Source organism: Penicillium lagena (assembly GCF_028827675.1).
Source record: "Penicillium lagena strain IBT 129212 chromosome Unknown utg000007l_segment0_segment0, whole genome shotgun sequence".
Lineage (NCBI taxonomy): Eukaryota > Fungi > Ascomycota > Eurotiomycetes > Eurotiales > Aspergillaceae > Penicillium > Penicillium lagena.
Genome location: NW_026623228.1, coordinates 311,432 through 329,977, shown reverse-complemented (window position 1 = coordinate 329,977; position 18,546 = coordinate 311,432). Strand labels below are relative to the sequence as shown.

At 49.3% G+C, this 18,546-nt stretch overlaps 8 protein-coding genes across 8 annotated transcripts; 3 read left to right on the top strand and 5 right to left on the bottom strand.

Moving 5' to 3' along the window:
* Positions 1-1,444: 1,444 nt before the first annotated feature.
* Positions 1,445-2,266, bottom strand: N7510_009632 (uncharacterized protein; the record flags this gene model as incomplete). Its single annotated transcript, XM_056981557.1, has 1 exon — positions 1,445-2,266. The coding sequence occupies one exon, from the start codon at positions 2,264-2,266 to the stop codon at positions 1,445-1,447; it is 822 nt and encodes a 273-aa protein (XP_056829393.1).
* Positions 2,267-3,683: 1,417 nt separating this feature from the next.
* On the bottom strand, positions 3,684-5,165 carry N7510_009631 (FAD-binding oxidoreductase; the record flags this gene model as incomplete). Its single annotated transcript, XM_056981556.1, has 2 exons — positions 3,684-4,454; positions 4,533-5,165. 2 exons carry the CDS (start codon positions 5,163-5,165, stop codon positions 3,684-3,686), a joined length of 1,404 nt encoding a protein of 467 aa, XP_056829392.1.
* A 1,005-nt stretch (positions 5,166-6,170) lies between these two features.
* On the bottom strand, positions 6,171-9,542 carry N7510_009630 (replication factor C subunit 1; the record flags this gene model as incomplete). The annotated part of the gene is made up of 5 exons (XM_056981555.1): positions 6,171-6,766; positions 6,823-9,161; positions 9,223-9,310; positions 9,358-9,382; positions 9,459-9,542. The coding sequence occupies 5 exons, from the start codon at positions 9,540-9,542 to the stop codon at positions 6,171-6,173; spliced, it is 3,132 nt and encodes a 1,043-aa protein (XP_056829391.1).
* A 197-nt stretch (positions 9,543-9,739) lies between these two features.
* On the top strand, positions 9,740-10,517 carry N7510_009629 (mitochondrial 54S ribosomal protein uL16m; the record flags this gene model as incomplete). The annotated part of the gene is made up of 3 exons (XM_056981554.1): positions 9,740-9,776; positions 9,847-10,311; positions 10,360-10,517. 3 exons carry the CDS (start codon positions 9,740-9,742, stop codon positions 10,515-10,517), a joined length of 660 nt encoding a protein of 219 aa, XP_056829390.1.
* An 11-nt stretch (positions 10,518-10,528) lies between these two features.
* On the bottom strand, positions 10,529-10,896 carry N7510_009628 (uncharacterized protein; the record flags this gene model as incomplete). The annotated part of the gene is made up of 2 exons (XM_056981553.1): positions 10,529-10,732; positions 10,795-10,896. The coding sequence occupies 2 exons, from the start codon at positions 10,894-10,896 to the stop codon at positions 10,529-10,531; spliced, it is 306 nt and encodes a 101-aa protein (XP_056829389.1).
* A 1,426-nt stretch (positions 10,897-12,322) lies between these two features.
* On the bottom strand, positions 12,323-13,610 carry N7510_009627 (replication factor C subunit 5; the record flags this gene model as incomplete). Its single annotated transcript, XM_056981552.1, has 5 exons — positions 12,323-12,347; positions 12,407-12,462; positions 12,519-12,617; positions 12,674-13,465; positions 13,524-13,610. The coding sequence occupies 5 exons, from the start codon at positions 13,608-13,610 to the stop codon at positions 12,323-12,325; spliced, it is 1,059 nt and encodes a 352-aa protein (XP_056829388.1).
* Positions 13,611-15,254: 1,644 nt separating this feature from the next.
* N7510_009626 (uncharacterized protein) lies at positions 15,255-17,336 on the top strand (the record flags this gene model as incomplete). The annotated part of the gene is made up of 4 exons (XM_056981551.1): positions 15,255-15,680; positions 15,733-15,762; positions 15,816-16,342; positions 16,397-17,336. The coding sequence occupies 4 exons, from the start codon at positions 15,255-15,257 to the stop codon at positions 17,334-17,336; spliced, it is 1,923 nt and encodes a 640-aa protein (XP_056829387.1).
* A 667-nt stretch (positions 17,337-18,003) lies between these two features.
* Positions 18,004-18,535, top strand: N7510_009625 (uncharacterized protein; the record flags this gene model as incomplete). The annotated part of the gene is made up of 2 exons (XM_056981550.1): positions 18,004-18,168; positions 18,230-18,535. 2 exons carry the CDS (start codon positions 18,004-18,006, stop codon positions 18,533-18,535), a joined length of 471 nt encoding a protein of 156 aa, XP_056829386.1.
* Positions 18,536-18,546: the final 11 nt, after the last annotated feature.

The following is an 18,546-nucleotide window of genomic DNA, read 5'->3' as shown; positions in this document are numbered from 1 at the left end:
ATGCATCCAACTATGAATGCCTTCCACCACAATACAAGCAGTGCCGTCGAGTGGGGCTGTCTTCCCCGGCTTTACACATTTGTCCACGACTCTCATGGACTGTTCTATTCCCAAGGTCGAATCGTGAAGTACTTCTCCGATGTGCTCGAAGAAGCTTAGAACCAAAGATATGGTGTGATTCTAATTTTGAACGGCTGGGAGGCTTGGACTGGCAGAGAATCTGATCAAATTGTTGATAATATACAAGACGCTGGATTCGAGCTGGAAGTTTCAGGCCTCCGAAGCAACAAACCCACTCTTTCTTTCTTTTCTGGTACTAGACATAACTGGTTAATAACATCTTCCATGTTATTAACTGTCTATATAATATAGACAAGACTCAGACCAGTTAAAAAGTGAGCAGAACGGTCCGCAAAAGCGAGAAAAAAAAATGTAACTGGACGAATGGCGGATCGAACGCCAGACCTCTCGTATGCAAAACGAGCGCTCGTACCGCTGAGCTATACGCCCAATAACTTTAAAATGAAGAAAATAGACAATGATTGAAATAGTAGCGTAGCATAGTGAGAGTTTGGAATGTCTCCTCTTCTGCCCGGGGGGGGGGGGGGGGGGTCAATTTGAGATTGGAGACAGCTTAACACCGACCCGCTTGCGCTTTATTGAGAAACCAAGGGTCGCGATTCCTTAGTTCTATAGTCGTCCCGTGTTTAGTTTAGTAGCTCGTATTCATTCAGCCACTCTCAAAGTCCTCGTTTCGGCAAGCGTGGAATTAGATCTCGCCAAGAGTCCGCGGGTCTTGGCGGTCCGACTCTTGACGGGTTTTGGCGAGGTCTATTCCAATCATGCTCGAGGCTTTGTGCGGTCACCTATTCTAAAAACCCACCTTGTACTACGACGAGCTAGCGAATTTTCCATATGACCGGATTCGCTCTTTAAGCAACGAAATCGAGCATTAGCCGCGCCCTTGCGTCTAAAGGTTAGTCAAAAAAGACCACCCGGGTCATGGCCTAAGAGCGCAACATAGGCCTTCGTAGCAAATAGTCATATATGTAATAGTACGGAGACCAGGGTTTTACCAGATGACCACGGTCTTACCAGAAGGCTGGAACACGCCACATCGGGCTAAGAACTAGAATACAAGCAGCTAGTCGCTTATAAGCTGAGGTTACGAGATAGCGGACTGGCTCGCATTTATTTTCAATATCGTTCATAGCTTAGATTTACGTTACGCGAAACTATCTCAAATCAACGAGATTGTTCTCCATTTACCCCCGCCTGTCTTAGATTGTGGAAGGAAACTTTAGTTGCGTACGTATCAAAGCTCGCCTACTATTGCAGTTGTATACCAGCTTACATGTCTAAAACGTGTAAATACATATCCTAGCTATAGGTGCAGTCTGAAGTGCTCCCTGAAACCCTAACCCCTAAACAGTAATTGAATCCCCTAATAAATTAGCTGCCAGAAGCCCTGTCCTTCCTCCAAGTCCATATCTTTTGTTGCGCTCTTCCATACTGGCTGAAACAAAACCAATCGTCCTATGGGACGAGCAGAGACACCGCCTAATACCAGGATCGCACTTCTCTGCAAGATCCAATTCATTGAGTCTCCCGTCACAGTCACAATGGGAAGGCCTAGATATCCGAATTTGTCGGTCGCTTCATTCACTCTCCTCTGCAGATTCTGTGACACTTTCTCCACATTCCGCGATTTGATCCAACTGCGCCACAACGCGACTATAAGACCGGTATACCTATGGGAGTTCATCTTCTGCATCACCTTAGCAAATGCATCCTTCTCGGCGTCTGTCACCAGCCCAGCTCCCTCAACTTGGTCGCGCAAAAAGGTCCACAGTAGCTTCCGATCCCAACCCACATTCTCGAGCGTTGCAAAAAGGCCGGCAGCATGCGAAAACGTCCATTCGCGGTAGGTAATAGTTGCGATGCAAGGTATAGGCAAGAAGAAGTGCCTCGATTGCCGCGGCCAGAACTTGATGTGTCGAGGTGGCCGCCTACTGCTCTTTGTCTCATGAGCAGCGCCGACATAGCGGATGAGGTCAGGATGTATACGCTCAAAGTGTTTCAGATACAACGCGACGGGCGCTTCGTCAGACGATGTCAGGGACCAGTTTGAGGAAAAATGGTAAAGTGTATAGGGAAGTGTGAAGGGGAATACAAGGACTTCGACAACCAAGAGAATTGGGACGATGATAAGGAAATAAAAGATTAATATAAATATTCCAAACGCATATAGAAGGGTGGTTTTCATAGTTTTTAGCGAAGAAGCCATTGGAGACAGGGGATAATATTAACGTGCTATGACGCTCTTGACGGCAATGACGATAAAAAAGGATTATGAAGCTTATTAGCTGGTGCGTTCGGTCTATTTTGTATGGGAAAGGCCATATTTAACATGAGGAATTGGGCAGGATACGAGGATAATCAGCTAGCAAAGTTACTTACATCAGTGACTAGGCTTAACCATTTAGAGACTGCCAAGAGTCTCTGGTGTCGGAGTTTCGGATCGGCTTTCCGTTTACTTTAAGTGTAAGGCGCGAGTTCTCAGCGGTTAGATAGCAGCCCCCTCATTCTCATTGCTTCACGAAGATGCTAGAAGCCAAGGAGGTCTACTTCCGCTACGAGGCTTGTGTGCTTTACCCCTTGGAGTCCTTTGGAGTCCTTAGGACGTCAATTTATGGACTTATTATCTAATGAAGTCTTGGAATTGGAATGCATCTTATGATGTATCATTGCCCCACGTGTCAAGCGCTATGCTTTGTTGAACGCCATAATCATAATGGTTAACGAGAGAACTAGGAGTCATTTTCTTGGGCCTACTGTAACGACAGACTAAGTTAAAGGTGAGTGATTATTAGTTGAGGTTACACCATAGGGAGCGGTTGAGGTGTTGTTCGCCTACAAACAACCGCCAAGTGGTTAGAATAGTTGTTGGCCGCTAGTATCACTTTGAGGTTCTCTACGCTAAAGAGATAGCCTCATAGATGACGACTAGTACACACCGCATAACATGAGAAGGAGAACTGAAGTCGCCTAGAAGATCATTAAGTTACCCGGCACTAGGAAGCCCTCCCTACATGATTTGCAGATCTACTATACGATTCTATGGAATTCCACCGACGTTTTACACGTATGGTGTAACTTTCTGTTAGGATACATATAGTACAGAGCGCATTTTATTGCGCCCTCGATTTAGCACGGCCAGCTCAATAAATGATCCGCGCTAACGCCTTGGAAGTGGGGCCAGGAAAGAGTTTCTCAGTGTATTGGTCAAGGCGATTTCGAGCACGACTATGAGTAAACCTATAACTCAGAGGTTCCGTAGCCAAATAAGTGGCAAAAGTGCACATCAACCAGGGGGGGAAGTAATGATGGTCTAAATTAGTATTGCATAACATCAGATCTTAAGTAGCCAAAGAGGTGCATGGCGAGTCAATGCGATGCCGATCTCCATCTATCCTGACGGATTTTGTAAGTGGACGGATTGAACGCACTCTTTGATTTAATATTGAATTTGCTTACACTGATGTTGCTACTTCCGGTTTTAAGCTGGGGATGCAGATGCGCGAGTAGCAAAGTTTACATACTGGTAATACTGTACTGTACATCCTTAGGGCGAGATAAATGTATGTTTACTGTATGCGATATCTACGGCCCGCGTGACCGATTTATTTCAACGCCGGTATCGCCAAGCTAAACACGTTTTCTGGATCGAACTTAGCCTTCAGAGCCTTCAAGACCTCCACCTTTGACCCATATGTTTTTTCTAGTGTCTTTGCCGGTGACGTTGCTTGAACAGTAGTGGCGTATAAAGACACGTAAGCCGAAGGGAGTACATAGTCTGGGTCGGCCTGCTTGATATCTTCTGCCATCTGAGCGGCCCACTTCTCCGACTCCTTCTGTACATCCTTCTGAACCGTCAATCCCAGTAACTCCAGCATATAGTGAGGCTCTCGGGCCTCAAATACCGAGGAAGAAATGCCTTGCGGTTCTGTGGACGGCCCCCGAAGCTGGTGAATTGACACCATGGTGCCTGGGTCGGAGGGCATTGAGGCCAGACCGCGTCCGATCGTCTCAGCTATGACTGGGGACACGCGGCTGATGTTATGCGTGTATGAAGAGCCAAAGGCCGTCGGTGGGACAAGAGCCCCATTACCGCGAAACCAGTCCTGAATGTTGGCAGGGGCGACAGTATTCGCTACAAGAGGACCAAGACTGGCGATCTTTTCGCTCCAGTATTGGCCTTCTTCAATATTGACACCGCTCCAGACGAAGATGGTGCCGAAGCAGCGCCCCGTGGGAGCGTTGAAGGCAATTTGTTGGATCGTAAGTTCTAGCGGTAGACCTTCGGTGTCGAGGAGGTTTTCATAGGCAGCGTTAAAGTCCACGCATGTTTTAGTGATATTAGAAGAATCGAAAATAATGGCACCGGCGAGGAGCTATGGAGATGTTACTAGTCAGACCTGATATAATGTTTGATATCTGGATGGTAGGAGATAGCTTATAATGGTACTTACACTGGTGAGTGGGTAAACCTTAATCGTGAGATCAAGAATAACTCCGTAAAGACCGCCGGCGCCGCGGATACCTTGCAGAAGAGGCTCGTCGGCGTTGACGTGAATAATATCACCGTCGTGGTTGACAATAGTAGCACTGAGAATCTGGTCTACTCCTAGGCCCCAATGCGAAGAGAACGGTCCATACCCGCCGTATGTGGCCCAGCCGACATAGCCGACGGACGGGATTGTTCCTGTTGGAGTGGCTAGGCCCTCTGCCCAAAGCTTATTGGCGAGGTCACCTTGTAAAACACCACCTTGAACAGTAGCGGATTGACGATCCGACGCGACAGTGACGGCAGTCAGGGCACGCAGGTCGATGCATAAGGCACCTTCAACAATAGCGCGACCTTCCAAATTGTGACCGCCTGAACGGATAGTAAAAGGCAGGGAGCTAGATTTGGCATATTTGATAAGAGCAGCGACGTCAGAGGGGGATTGCGGCTGGACAATAGCCAGTGGGTTGTCACGTCGGCCGGCGTGGAAGACCTTGCGAGCAGCGGGGTAGTCGGGAGAGTTTGGAGGGATGTATTTTATTTCGGGACTTCCTTGAAGGAAGGTCTCCAGGCCGGTTGACTTGGCGAGGCTGGTCATGATGGGCGCAATTGGTGTTTAGGATAATGAACTGGATCTCGGAACCCCAAATGGTGTGGTAGTTCAGATAGAAACAGGTCGATTATTATATAGGGCTAGCTTTGGTGTAAGTAAGACACGAACACGAGTAAGACGAGGGCCAGTGAATTCCTTCGTACGGTTACTTTCGTCTCGCACGATTTAGCGCACCCTAATACACCATCATATAATCTCGGCTTGTTTTTGCGAGAAAGAAACGACCTTTCCCTTTTTTGATCTGAGATGGATAGCCTTCTGAGTAGTACTAGGGAGTGCTTAAGAAGATCGGTGTGTCACGACAGTCTCTGAAAAGTCCAAATGGCACGTAGTCCTCAATCAACAGGAGCAATGGGGACGCCAAGGATCAAGTCGTTGATGTCAGTATTAAGGCCCCCAGGTAATTTATCCAGCAGCCGCATCCTGACGCTTACTCATCTGGGAATTTCCCAATCATGGAACTGCGCCCCGATGTGGTCAGATCTCACTGTGTAGATTTTTTCCGCTGTAATCTATGTAGGGGTTGGTTCACTCAAGGTAATTCTGATGGTCAAAATAGTAGTTGTTGTTGATCATGCTTTGACTAGCGGAGCATCACACATGCCTAGACAGGACTAGCCCTATGGACCGAGCACGGCTGGATGATTAGCCAATCCTAGCACTCTCCTTTTAGCTCTATCTAGAGTAGGTAAACCTTTGAACAACAGATGCAAGTTTCCCGCTTATTGGGCAGCAGGCGGTGGCGGCTTCCCCTGGGGAAGGAGTTGATTGCAATTATTCTGTTGATGCCGGGCATTTTGCGACGTTGAGCCAGCCGCAGGCTGTTGCTAATGTGATCCACGAGATCGCAACGACCGCAGAGTGACAGGTAGGGCAGTATGAATAATAATGAACGCTCTTATAGAGTCGTACACAGACACAATTATTCCTCAGTAAACACCAGGCTTGTGGTAATACAGCCTGGAAAATATGCTACAATTACAAAAAGGTTCACGCCTTGGCCTTGCCTTTGCCCTTGCGGCCCTTCTTGGGCTTCTCCTCGCTGTCATCGACGACATCGTCGTCCGTCTTCTTCGCCTTCTTCCCTTTGGGGGCAGCGGCCTTTTTCTTCTTGGGCTGGCTCACATACTTGTCCTTCTTCAGATCAAGCTCCTCGTCTTCATCCTTGATTTCTTCGACAACCTCTTCTTCATCGGATTCTTCAATAGCATCTTCGATATCCGGCTTTTCCTTGGGTCCCTTCTTTGGCGCAACAACGCTGCTAGCCTTCATGAACGGCATCGGGTGTGAGCGCCCATTGTACAGACGCGTGAAAGTAGCTTTGGTCTGCGTTTCCAACTTGACCGTTGACTCATCCATTGGCCCCAGCCCTAACTCGATCATGGCGTCGAAATCGTCACGGGTAAGGTAATATTGGTCCATGAAGTCAATCACACTCTCGACACTCTCCTTACCTTCATCTCTCAGTCGCCGAACAGATTTATCCCACACCAATGGCAGGTACTGTTGACGGATCTCATCCCGGTTGCCTGTAGTTCGGAGACGCATATGCCCTTGGATTTCTTTAACAAAACGCGACAATTTCCCTGGAGCCAAAGAGTCAGAGATAATAATTAAATCATTGCATGAAGCCTCTTCTTACCGTGCTTGCTATTTTGTCCCAACCAGCTGGTGAACCCGGGCCGATCAGACAGATTGCCATGGATGAAACTGGCCGGCCGCACAAAACTGAAAATAGCATGAGTAGGCATGAGACTCCATTGCTGCTGAGTACCATGAATCATCCGGTCGACAAGATCACCGTCACTGATGCTCGAAGCCGCATTATCCGCCAGTTCCAGAAGCTTCAGTTTCTGTTCCCTGCCGTGATAATTTGAAGCAAGGGTGGGTCGGGTCTTCAAGTAGTTCTCCTGCAGCATCAGATAACTGAACTCATGGTCGTTGAAATACAATTCAGTCTTGTCGTTCAGTGTAAGATTGGAGTTTGGTGAGAACATCTGGGCGTTGAGAATCTTGCTGACAATGTCCCAGGGTTTGAGGATGACGTGTTTCTCCCACGCCTTGGACATTTGCTTGCCCTTGTCAAAGTCCATACTCTTCTGGTCCAACCTTGCGGTGGACAGCATGTTGATCACTTGCCGGATGTCGGCATGGGTGCCCTCAATAAGACCATCGAGTACAGGAGGTGGAATTTTCAGGCCTTCTCGGAAGCAGATAGTCGACAGACGAGCACGAATTTGCTCGGCGGTGGGGCGTCTGAACGGAATATCGTAGGTGACGAAGTCGAAAGGCTTCATTTTGGGAAGTCGGCGCTCGTTGCAGATGAGGATAAGCGGAATATGCGTCTTTTTGGCGACGGCAGCCAAAGCTCCGACACCTCCACGGTCACCAGCAGACATGCCATCGACTTCATCCATGACCAGGACGAGGTTCTTTTTCTCGCTCTCGACCTTCTTGCCCGCTCCGGCAAAATATCCCTGCAGGGATGTTGTATCAAGTACGTCGGTAAGACTATTTTCAACAAGTTTCTTGCTTCTGGTGTCACTCGCATTGGATTCCACAACGTCAAACCCTTCCAGCTTCGCCACCAAATGAGCAGCCGTAGTTTTACCGATTCCTGGAGGACCATGGATCATGATGGCACGGTAGACTCCCGATCCATCTTTGCCTGGGGTCTTGAATTTGCGCTTGGCATTTGTATGCCAATTACGCAGCCAGTTCTGGATCTTCTCCACGGCAGCCTTATTGCCACATATCATATTGAGCGAGGTGGGGGCATACTTTGTCGTCCAGAGCCGATCATCGACTGCCGGCTTAGCCTGTGAGCTGGGCAGCGGGCCAGCAGGAGCCGGGGCGCCTGCTTTGGCAGTCATGGCATCCTTTCGCTTCCTTTCTTCCATAGCACGCTTCATCTCCTCGGCATCAATTTCAGCCGCCAATGCTCGGACTTTCTCCTCGTCGGCCTTTTTCTTGACAGCGTACTTCTCTGCAGCCTGTCCATCACCGCCGTTTGCCGGTAGGCGCCTAATCAACTCGAAGAGGCCGTCCTCGCTGATGGTCTTGATTTTGTGCTTCGCGATGGTCTCCAGCTTCTTTGGGCCAGCATCGCCTCCAAGGACGACATAGCTAGTTTTAGAGCTGGGGGCACCCGTCACCTTGCCTCCATACCGTTTGACAAGCTCCTGGCCTTCTTCCCGACCGAGCGTTTCCAGAATGCCAGTGAAAACGAACGACAAGCCTGCGAGACAATTTTCTGCCCCAACTGGCATCTCCTTTGTTCCAGATGCCGGCGGAGTTCGCGATCGCTGTGCTCCAAACTGAAACTTCTTGGTCTCACCGGTTTTGGGGGGTGGTGATGGCGCTTCGACCATAGGAATGCTGTCAAAGATATCTTGAATCTCTTTACTTTCCGTTCGTTCCTGCGTTTTGGGAGTGGCCTTCTTTGATCGCTTTGCGGCGGGAGACGCTGTTGCCTTGGACTTGGAGGTCGACTTTTTGGTGTCCTGGTAGTCGTCATCTTCGTCCTCGTCGATGAGAGCTTCTGATTTGCGCTTTCGGCCCGGTTTTGATGCTTTCGACGCAATCTTGGGCAGATCTTCCATGACCACGTCGTCCTCTTCGCCGTGAGCGGGCTTCTTCTTTGCCGGTTTCTTGGGGGCTGCCTTTGCCGGCTTCGCCTCCAATATCTCGAAGTCGTCGTCGTCGTCATCCGCAGCCACATAGTCATCGTCTCCCTTGCCGGCCTTGCCGTGTTCGCTTGCAAAAATGTCATCACCGCCAAGTTTCTCATCATCGATGGTAGTCCGGGATTGCTTGCCGGCGTTGCGTGATTCGGCGGTCTTCATAGCTTTTGGAGGCTCGACCTTACTATCATTGGCACTGTTGGATTGAGTCTGTTCGGGTTTGGCCGACTTTTTCTTCTTGCTAGAGGCAAAGTAGTCAGACGTAGTGGTGGGTTCTCCTTCGGGCTCTTTGGGTTTCCTGTCGCCATAAACCATCAGCCCAAGTGCCCAGTGACCAAAACTTAGGAGAAGGGCCTTACGGTTGACTCTTGGACTTCGCTTTCGGAGTGGGTGCTTTCGCGGGTGTCACGTCATCTTCGTCGCTGTCCTCGATCACCTTTCTGCTACCTGTGAGATTGTCAGAATTGTGCTCGGGAGAAGAATTGTAGTCATACGCTTTTTCCTGGCGGTAGAGGAGTCCTGTATTATTTTTTAGATTTAGCAGTCAGTAAGCTTGGGAGATATTATGTGATGATCACGGCGAGAACCAACATACCTCTGCTTTGGTGGCAGGCTTGGCCGGAGAGCTGAAGGCCCCATCTGGCTTCCCGCCAAAGAAATTCCGGATATCCGACGGCATGCTGACCTCGAACGAGAGAGTTGACCGGATGGATTGGTGGAAGAGAGCAGAGCACTTCACCGCGCAACGAACAGGGAGACGCGACAGGGACGTGACGGGGATGACTAAGACGCACTTATTCCCCACTGGGACTAGCGCGGCCGGCGAAAAGTGTCTCCCGGAACAAGTTGAAGATCACATCACCATCACCATTCACAATGGGCCCGAAGATGCTCGCGGGACCATTGTCGGCCTGTACGCGGCCAAGCTGTGAGATATCCTGCATGGAAGCCTTTTCGCGACTCGGAACTGACGCTGGACACAGGCTTTTCGGGCTCGCTCGCCGGGCTCTCGCTCGGTCGCTCATTCTCTACCACCTCTCCTGCCCTCGATTGGCTCACGCCCAAGTTCGCCGAGAAGTCCAAATCCCCCAAGGGTCGCCCTCATGTCGCAACGGGTGGATCAACCCGAGGAACAACGGTGGTGTGGGGAGATTTTGGACTGCGCATGAAGGATCACGACCGTCGGATGCCTTCATCAGCACTCAAGATCGCAGAAGAGACCATCAAGCGGCGGCTTAGGGGGATGAACTACAAGCTCTACAAGCGCGTGAGCGCCAACATCGGTGTCTACACTAAGGGCAATGAGCAGCGTATGGGTAAAGGAAAGGGAAAGTTCGACTACTGGACCGTGCGATTGCCCGTGAGCCGGGTTGTTTTTGAGTTGAAGGGCGATATCCACGAGAAGATCGCTCGGGAGGCATTCAGACTGGCGGGCCACAAGCTGCCTGGTATGTGTGATTCAATATTCTATTTTCAACTCGTGCTGATTTCGTTAGGTCTCTGGGAATTCGTCAAGAAAGATGACCCGCCAGTGGTCGGAATTACAAAACTCGGCAGGGGCGTCACCCTCGAGACCCTCAAGCGAGCACGCAAGGACCCTCCTCTGGACTCCGACGCGAAAAGCGTCTCGTCCAGCACCTCCCCGTCCCAATAAACCGTCAATTTTTACCACATGATACCGAAACCGCCCTCACATGTCATCCTGTTGTCTCTCTCGAATAGACTAGGCTCCAACGCCCGAACCAGGTCCATACCCCTGTAGCCTTCGGATCCTCGTGGTTGCAGCATCACTGTCCTGGGAGTCGAAATTCGTGCCTGTTTGTGTACATTATCATCAGCCTTTTCCTTTGCGTGTTGATCCTCCGTGACCTGGATGGATATTTGTGATACTGGAGTTAGAAGTAGGGAAAATTATATCTCTCAACATGTACCTTTGTCGGCTGTATCTTTGGGGGGTTCCCAATGCCTAGCTTCTGCGCCGCGTTGTCCTCTTCTGCATTGCCATTGTCGGTCTCATCCGACGCCGGCCCCATGCTGGATTCACTTATCGTATGTGCCAAATTGCCTGGATCTGTGTGAGCCCGCGATATACCCTGATGGATCAAACCGTCATCCCACCTCCTAACTGCCCTGTCTGCTTAGAGGGTGTCTGTGTGTAAAGTCGGATAGACTCGTATCTGGATTCTGAGGATCAGTGAATGCAATTTCCCGCCTTTGATATCTTTATGTGCGTACTGGGTGCTCTCCCCACCGGGTTCCATATCGATCAGTCTGGGGTCCGACATTATTTCTTCAGATAATAGCAACAATCAAGATGTGATGTAGCAGGCTCGATAGACGTTGAAAGCAGCCAAATTGTTGCAGATGTGGAGGATCTCCGGCTGGTCTGGGGAAGAACGCAGTGATGACGTAGAGTCAACCAAGGTTGACGACGACCACCAAACTGCGGGTATATATTTATTATAGTTGAAGCAAACGAACAAAAAGATCTCAAAATTCATCAAAAGAGTTCCTCCTTCTGCATCTCCATACTGGCTGGATGACCTACTACGATATTGGCGTCAAAATCGCAGACGTTTACGCTAATAAACACATATGGTGCTAAAGAAGAGGATATTCCATTGAAAGGAAAGCTTCATGAATATGTTCAAGAAAGCCAATAATGCGAGATGGAACTATTTCAATGTCTTTGTTTCACAGACACCTTAAAAACGCTTATCCTAAGAAATATGATCGAACTAGCAAAGCGTCGAGACAGCTAGTGACCAACCTGACTACTCTGGTGATTGTACACTATCCTGATACTTTGGAAGGGATATCACAATGAGTAATTTTATTGTCCAATTATCGTATGCTCCTCACTCCCTCTCCACTCACATAGGGCTTCGTATAGCGCTATCTACATACCGAAGCTCGGAGCCATTGATAGTGCTTACCACAAGCCCCGCCCGTTCTATACACATCACCCGTTGTGAAATATTTGAAAACAAGCAAAAACGCCCAGTGGGTCTTTTCAAGTGGTGATGATAAGTTGTTCTTCCGTCTTTGTCTCGAAGAGCATGACTACCTTGTCCTTCTCTTTCTTTCCCCATGAAGATGGCAAAAGAAATATAAGTTGTGGATAAGAATAGGCCTTGAGAGTTTCCCTATTCTCATGCTAATTGTTAATATTAATTTAACTGCCAGTGTTTTTCTAACCGTTTTCACATAATTTAAACGAGTTGATGGCACTAGGCGGCGCTACAACTATATGAGGCAACTTCAACCCTGCATTCAGAACTATGGGCATGGAACATGGGAACGCCAAATACCAAAACAATGCCTTGATGCGCCGGAAAGTGATAGATCGAAAACCTCTGTGTCCAGGATCTGAATATTGAGCAGATGCACCCCAATCGAAATCCACTCTTAGTGTACAGTCATAATTCATCCGTTTTGTTTGATGTTGTCTACTGAGCCTCAGAAATCCATGCCCATCAGGTAACTAGGGTCATGTTAGTGGAAGGTTCCTGATTGAATGGTTAGGACGGTCAGGAAGCATACCTCTCATAAATACGCATGAACTTGGCAACGAAGGCTTCAAGATGAAAGATGACTTTCTAAACACGGAGAAGATTAGTACTTAATTCGGATAATAGTCGACCAGCAAACTTACACTGCCCAGCTTGATTCGGTGTTCATAGAACGCGGACCACTTGATGACATCGGGTTTCAATGCATCATCGACTTTTGCGACAAGCTTGAAGGTCAGAGTCTGGAAGGCACAGTCAGCTAATTGTGTTTGCTCACTTTCTAGATGTGGAGACCTACCTTGAGAACGGTGGTTGGCGGGATACAGTGAGTCAAGAGATCATATAACCTTGCGCGAACCTGCAACAGCCGAGCTGGTGATCGTTCGGCCAGGATCTCATCCGCCGTCACCTGGATTAGCGCCTCCCAGTCCGGAGGCGGAATCAGAGTCTTCTCCGTCACTTTCTCATTTTGCGCATAGATCGCTTCAAACATGAGTAGCGCACGACGCAGGTTCCGTCCGCTCTCCTGTGCAATCCGCTTGTTGAGTTCCTCGACCTCGGCCCAACCTTCTCTCTTCCCTGCGACCCGAAGAACCGAGCAGATATCGTTTTCGGTGGGTGCGGCTACTCGAACCAGCAGTGTTCGCGAACGAATGGGGGCAATTATGTTCGAGGTACTGTTGGCCAGAAGAATCAGGCGCAGATTGGGACTGTATTTCTCCATCGTCCGACGCAGGGCGGCTTGGGCATCACGAGTCAAGTGGTCGGCTTCGTTGATCACCACGATTTTGAACCGTTGTTTTGCGGACAAGTCGACTTGTTGCGTCTGCGCGACCTCCTTGAGCAGCTCCTGGATGACAACCCGGTCATAGTTACCAACGTCCGCAGGAGTGATTTCGAGATGGTAGACTGAGGAGACGATGTTGAACTCCAGCTTGCGGTTGCTCGTCGTCTGAAACACCCGGGCATCGATCTTGATTTTCTCCACTCCTGGACCGTACAGTTCCTTCAGGGTCGCAATGATGCGCGTCTTTTTGCCTGCGCCCGATGGTCCGTATACCAGCAAGTGAGGGAAGTCTCCGCTTTGAGCCTGCGGTGCGAATCCTGAGTGAGCCAGTGCCGAACCTTTCTCGATCAGGGTCACCTACCAAAGATCGCAGGCGATCCGAGAGCTCTGGATGGTAGCTCAATGCATCAAGGGTTCTTGGACGCAGCTTATCGACGAGAAGCGCCATGGTTGTAATATTAATGGGTGTTAAAAGAAGTAAGTTGCAACGCGGGAGGGAAAGAACGCGACGCGCTGGAAGTGGTGGTCCGTGCACACACACTCGAGACTATGGAACATGACACTCCAATCTATATTCTTTCCGACTTAGGTCTGTATCCATACGCGTGGCCGATGCCAGGGTCATATGCTCTAGTGGCCTTTTGCCTTCTAAGTCTTATTTTTTGTATCATTGCGTACTTCCTCATCCATATTTCTGTTGCCTTATTAATATTCCTACTTGACTCTCATCGTCATTCGCAAGATGGAGGACAGTTCCCAGCTTTCACCAGGCTCTATGTCGTAGCCGTCTACTGAGCACGAGTAAGCGAGTGGAAAGAAATTGGGACCCAAATATCCTTCTGATCCTTTCGAAAAGGATTTTCGGCACGTTGCGGCAAATATGACTATGGAAGAAGCAGCAGATGTCCTCCGTCAACATGATCTGACAGAGGATCAATGGCACTATCTTCAAAGCAAAGAATCTGCTCAAAAAATGCGTCCATGACGGCAATTAATCTCAAGGTTCAGGTTTTAGGTCTGCTTCTCTGTTCTTACGTTTCCCTTTATTTACTATAGGCCACAAATTGCTAACACTAAGGAGCGCCGTTTAGAAACATCTCAAAATCGAACATACACGTGGTTTCGGAGTACAGGCAAACAGTTATAACTTAGGATGCCGGCTTTTCGAGGCCGAAGCCCCGCATCTAAGCAATAGAGGAGCATGTGCGTATAGAAGGCCGGAGGAATTGGAAATTCCATAGCCACAAATTTAGCCTATGACGTCGGGATTGCTATCCGTCAATAGCTTTCGCAAATTGGTTATGTAAAGAATCATAATAATTCCAATTTTTACTCTAGAATGCTTTAGGGTTATCTCTCCCCTGCTGGAAGAGATTAAATGGAGATTGTGTGCTTGTTAAGTTTTGGTTGAAGGAAGAGCCCGAAGAGGAAATGAAGTCGTCGTTCATATAGCGAATTAGGCGAATATTGTTTAAAGGTCGCAAGACAAGGAGTTCCTACAAATTGCCTTATATCCAAACCAACTAAAAAGATCGGTATTTATGGACCGAGACGGTTCTCCCTGCCGGGCGGTTTGCTCGCTCCCACTTAGCCCGCTCTCAAACAGAAATGTGAGACTTGCAATATATTTTCCACGGCGAAGGTGCCTTTCGTGACCCCGGAAGTTATGTAATTGAGTGGGAAAGGCGGGGAAGACTCTTTAAGGACCAAGCTCTTTTAGTGCCTATAGAAATTGTCTGATCGCTGACGCAGTGCCTAAACCTCGGTCGAAACGATACCGAACAGCAAATCTGCCCTAATGGCTGAGACAATATTGACTCCCAGACTTCCTCATCTTCCATCCCTATATGTCTGCTATGATGAAGTTGGAGTCCCAGACAGCATTGTCCAAACCCGGATATTCTGGCAACAAACCGTGAAATTTCTATAGCTCGGTACGAATTGTCCCGATTAAGGTTTGTTTACGACGCAGGGTCGCATTCGAAATTCGCCGGTACCCATCCGGCTAGTCTGGGGGGGGATATGACTTAAATTAAATCTAACTCATTTCCTTGTCAATCTCTAGATGCGATGATACATCTCATTTAATATTATGGCTCCGATTCTAGTCAATGCATTAGCGGCACTGCTCGCAGCTAGTGTTGGCTGCGCGGCCTTCGACAAGCGAACAATTGCACTCGACGACAAGAGCTGGCATGAATATGTTCGCTCTCCTAAAACTTCAATAGTCAAGCCGAAAGCTATTTTAGCGGCCAACACTACCGGCGACGTATCCAACCCGGGCGGCATGCTGGGTAGGAACCATTCCCCGACAGTTCTGACCCGCAAACAAGAAAGCGACGATACCCCAAGTGTCATTGTTGATTTCGGTCAAAATGTCGTTGGTATTGTGGCTATTTCTTTTGCAGGATCCACCAATTCTTCTGTCGGGTATCCTGGTCTTAAGCTGGCTTTCTCGGAGACACAGCAATACCTGACAAACGTCAGCGACTTCACCAGATCTGACAACATGCCAGCTGTGAGTTATATCAGACCTGTTTGGAAGACAAGTACTAAAGGCAAAACTATAGGGTTCCCAAATCACCAGCGGAACGGATCAGGTACTAGATTGGGACCCATATCATGCTTTGGAAACACTAACATTGGCATCCAGATTGCTGTCGCCAACGAGCCGTTCACCTGGAAAGATCAAACCGGGTGCCAATATGGTGACAAAGTGTGCTCGGATGGCCTTCACGGATTCCGATATGTGAGGATAACGCTCGAAGCTCTCGAAAGTGACTCCCCCTACACACAGTCCTACGGCTCAGTCTCCATCTCCAGCATTGAACTAGAATGGAGAGCATATCTAGGCACACCCGATACCTTCACTGGGTGGTTCGAGTGTTCCGATGAAGAGCTTACCCAATGGTGGTTTGACGGTGTTTATACTGCTGACATGATCAACTATAAGTTCCTTGCCAATGAGACTGATCCGCGAAACTCGGCCAGCCCGACTCTACAAGGCAAGGAGGTTCTCTTTGATGGCGCCAAGCGTGATAGAGATCCCTATGTTGGAGATCTGGCTGTGGCTTCACTGACCTCGTATCTATCTCATGACGACCCTGATTCGACACGCAATATCCTTGCGGATTTGGCAAATCACCAACGAGACGATGGATGGATCCCCCCTGCCAGCATGTAAGTGATACTTGTGTGGTGCATTGATCACATTGCTGAGAGAAACTTAATCAGCAATAACTACACCCTTGACCTCTACGACTATCCAATGTGGTGGGTCGTTTGCACATATGACTTTGTCATGTACACCGGCGAGACGGATTTCGCTGCCCAGTACTACGACGTGATGAAGAAGACCTTGGATAATTATTACGGACAGAACATCACTTCCACAGGCGGTCTTCTTGACAAAACCAATGGGTATGGCGACTACGCTTTCCTCCCTCGCTCCGGCAAGATTACATATTACAACGCACTCTATGTCCACGCCTTGAAGTCGGCTGCTCAACTTGCTAGTATACTCGGACATGATGAGGATCAGGATGCCTGGACTGCGCGAGCTGCGAATGTCAGTACCAACTTGCTAGCACGGAACTGGGACACCTCTGTAGGTGCCTTTTTCGATGGAGGGCCATGCCCAAATGATGCAGCAGACACCATTTGCAACGTCCACGCCCAGGATGGCAATGGTCTCACGGTGTTAGCCGGAGCTGTCAATTCCTCGACTGCAGCCAGTCTACTAGATTACTATGCTCGGGTCGCTGCACGACCGTACGGAAACGCCTTTTACGACAATGATGCCCTGTCATCCGGATTCTCAGAGCGCGTGTACGCCTTCATCTCGTACTTCGAACTGGCTGCCCGTTTCGCCACCAAGGGCGCTGCGTCCTCGGCCTTTGAAGAGATCAAACGTTTATATGGCTGGATGGCGACTCATGACCCGAAGATTACATTCTGGGAGGGCATTGGGCCCGGTGGTTCTCCATACGAGCAGGGCTTTACTTCGATGGCACACGGCTGGTCCACGGGTATCGTGTCGCTCATGAGCAACTATGTTCTCGGTATCCAACCCACAGGACCCGGATTCAAGACCTGGCAGATCTGTCCTGTCGTGGACGGTGGGAATCTCACTTGGGCACAAGGGGGAGGTCGGTACGCCGTCTGGTCCGATTAGAGTTAGTTGGAAAAAGAGCGATGATGGGTCGTTTACACTGCAGATTGATACCCCCAAAGACACCAGCGGGGTCGTTTGTGTGCCAACGGAGGGTTTTAGGAGTGACCGAACGGTCATGGACGGGAAACAGATTAAAGGTGTGAAGGCAAATACCGTCGGGCCCATTGCGACGTCTGGGGACGGGTTCGAGGTGATTAAAGCGGATGGTGGATCGCATACGATCGTAGTAGGGAGTAAATAACTAGCCACCAGAGATTTACACAGGCCGGAAGGTTGAATTAAGTCTAGCGGCATTTTAACATCAAACCTTTTGCACAGCCTTGCCTGTTTCCCACCTCTTTCCAACTTAACTTCAGTGTACAACATGGCTCCCATTGTATACCTAATCCGCCACGGCCAAGCTGAGCACAACGTGAACATCTCCAAGGTTCCCAGCTCTCCATCACCTGGGTAGTCACAGACATACTCACCAAGGGGATGATAGGACTCGCATAAAAGACCAGATCCAGGCCTGACAGCAACCGGAAAAGAGCAAAGCAAGGATCTATGCACCAGTTTCCCACACCACGAAAAAATATCTCTCATTCTTGCCTCGCCATTGAAACGCACTGTTCAAACAGCGGCTTATACATTTGGCCCGATCCTCACAGAACGCCAAATACCTCTAATGCTCGTCCCCGCGGCGCAGGAAATTGGCGCCTTCGAATGTGACACCGGACAAGAGGCACATGCCCTCAGGACTCAGGCCCCGGAGTGGATCCGGGAGGCTGTGCCGGGGTATGACATGCAACAGTTGAATGTGGATCTTATTCGGGAGGGTTGGAATAGAAAGGTTTGTCACCCATAGTGATTGGTGGACTTTTCAAGCGCTTAGAGGGGAGTTCGAACCATAGGATGGTGTCTACGCTGCTACACTGGCAGCTGTCCGTGAGCGTGCAGCCGCACTTCGAAGCTGGCTGTTTCAACGCCCAGAGTCACATATTGCGCTCGTCACGCATGGTGCCTTTCTGCACTATTTGACTGATGACTGGGCAACCTACGATCGCCTGCGCGGGACGGGGTATAAGAACTGTGAGTATAGGCAGTTCGGGTTTACGCCTGAGTCGAATTTGCATGAAGCGCATTTGAGGGAGGTTGGTGGTACCCGTGAGAGACAGCGCCGGCCTTCGAACATCGAGGCCCATGTTTTCCAACAGTGATGACTTGACAA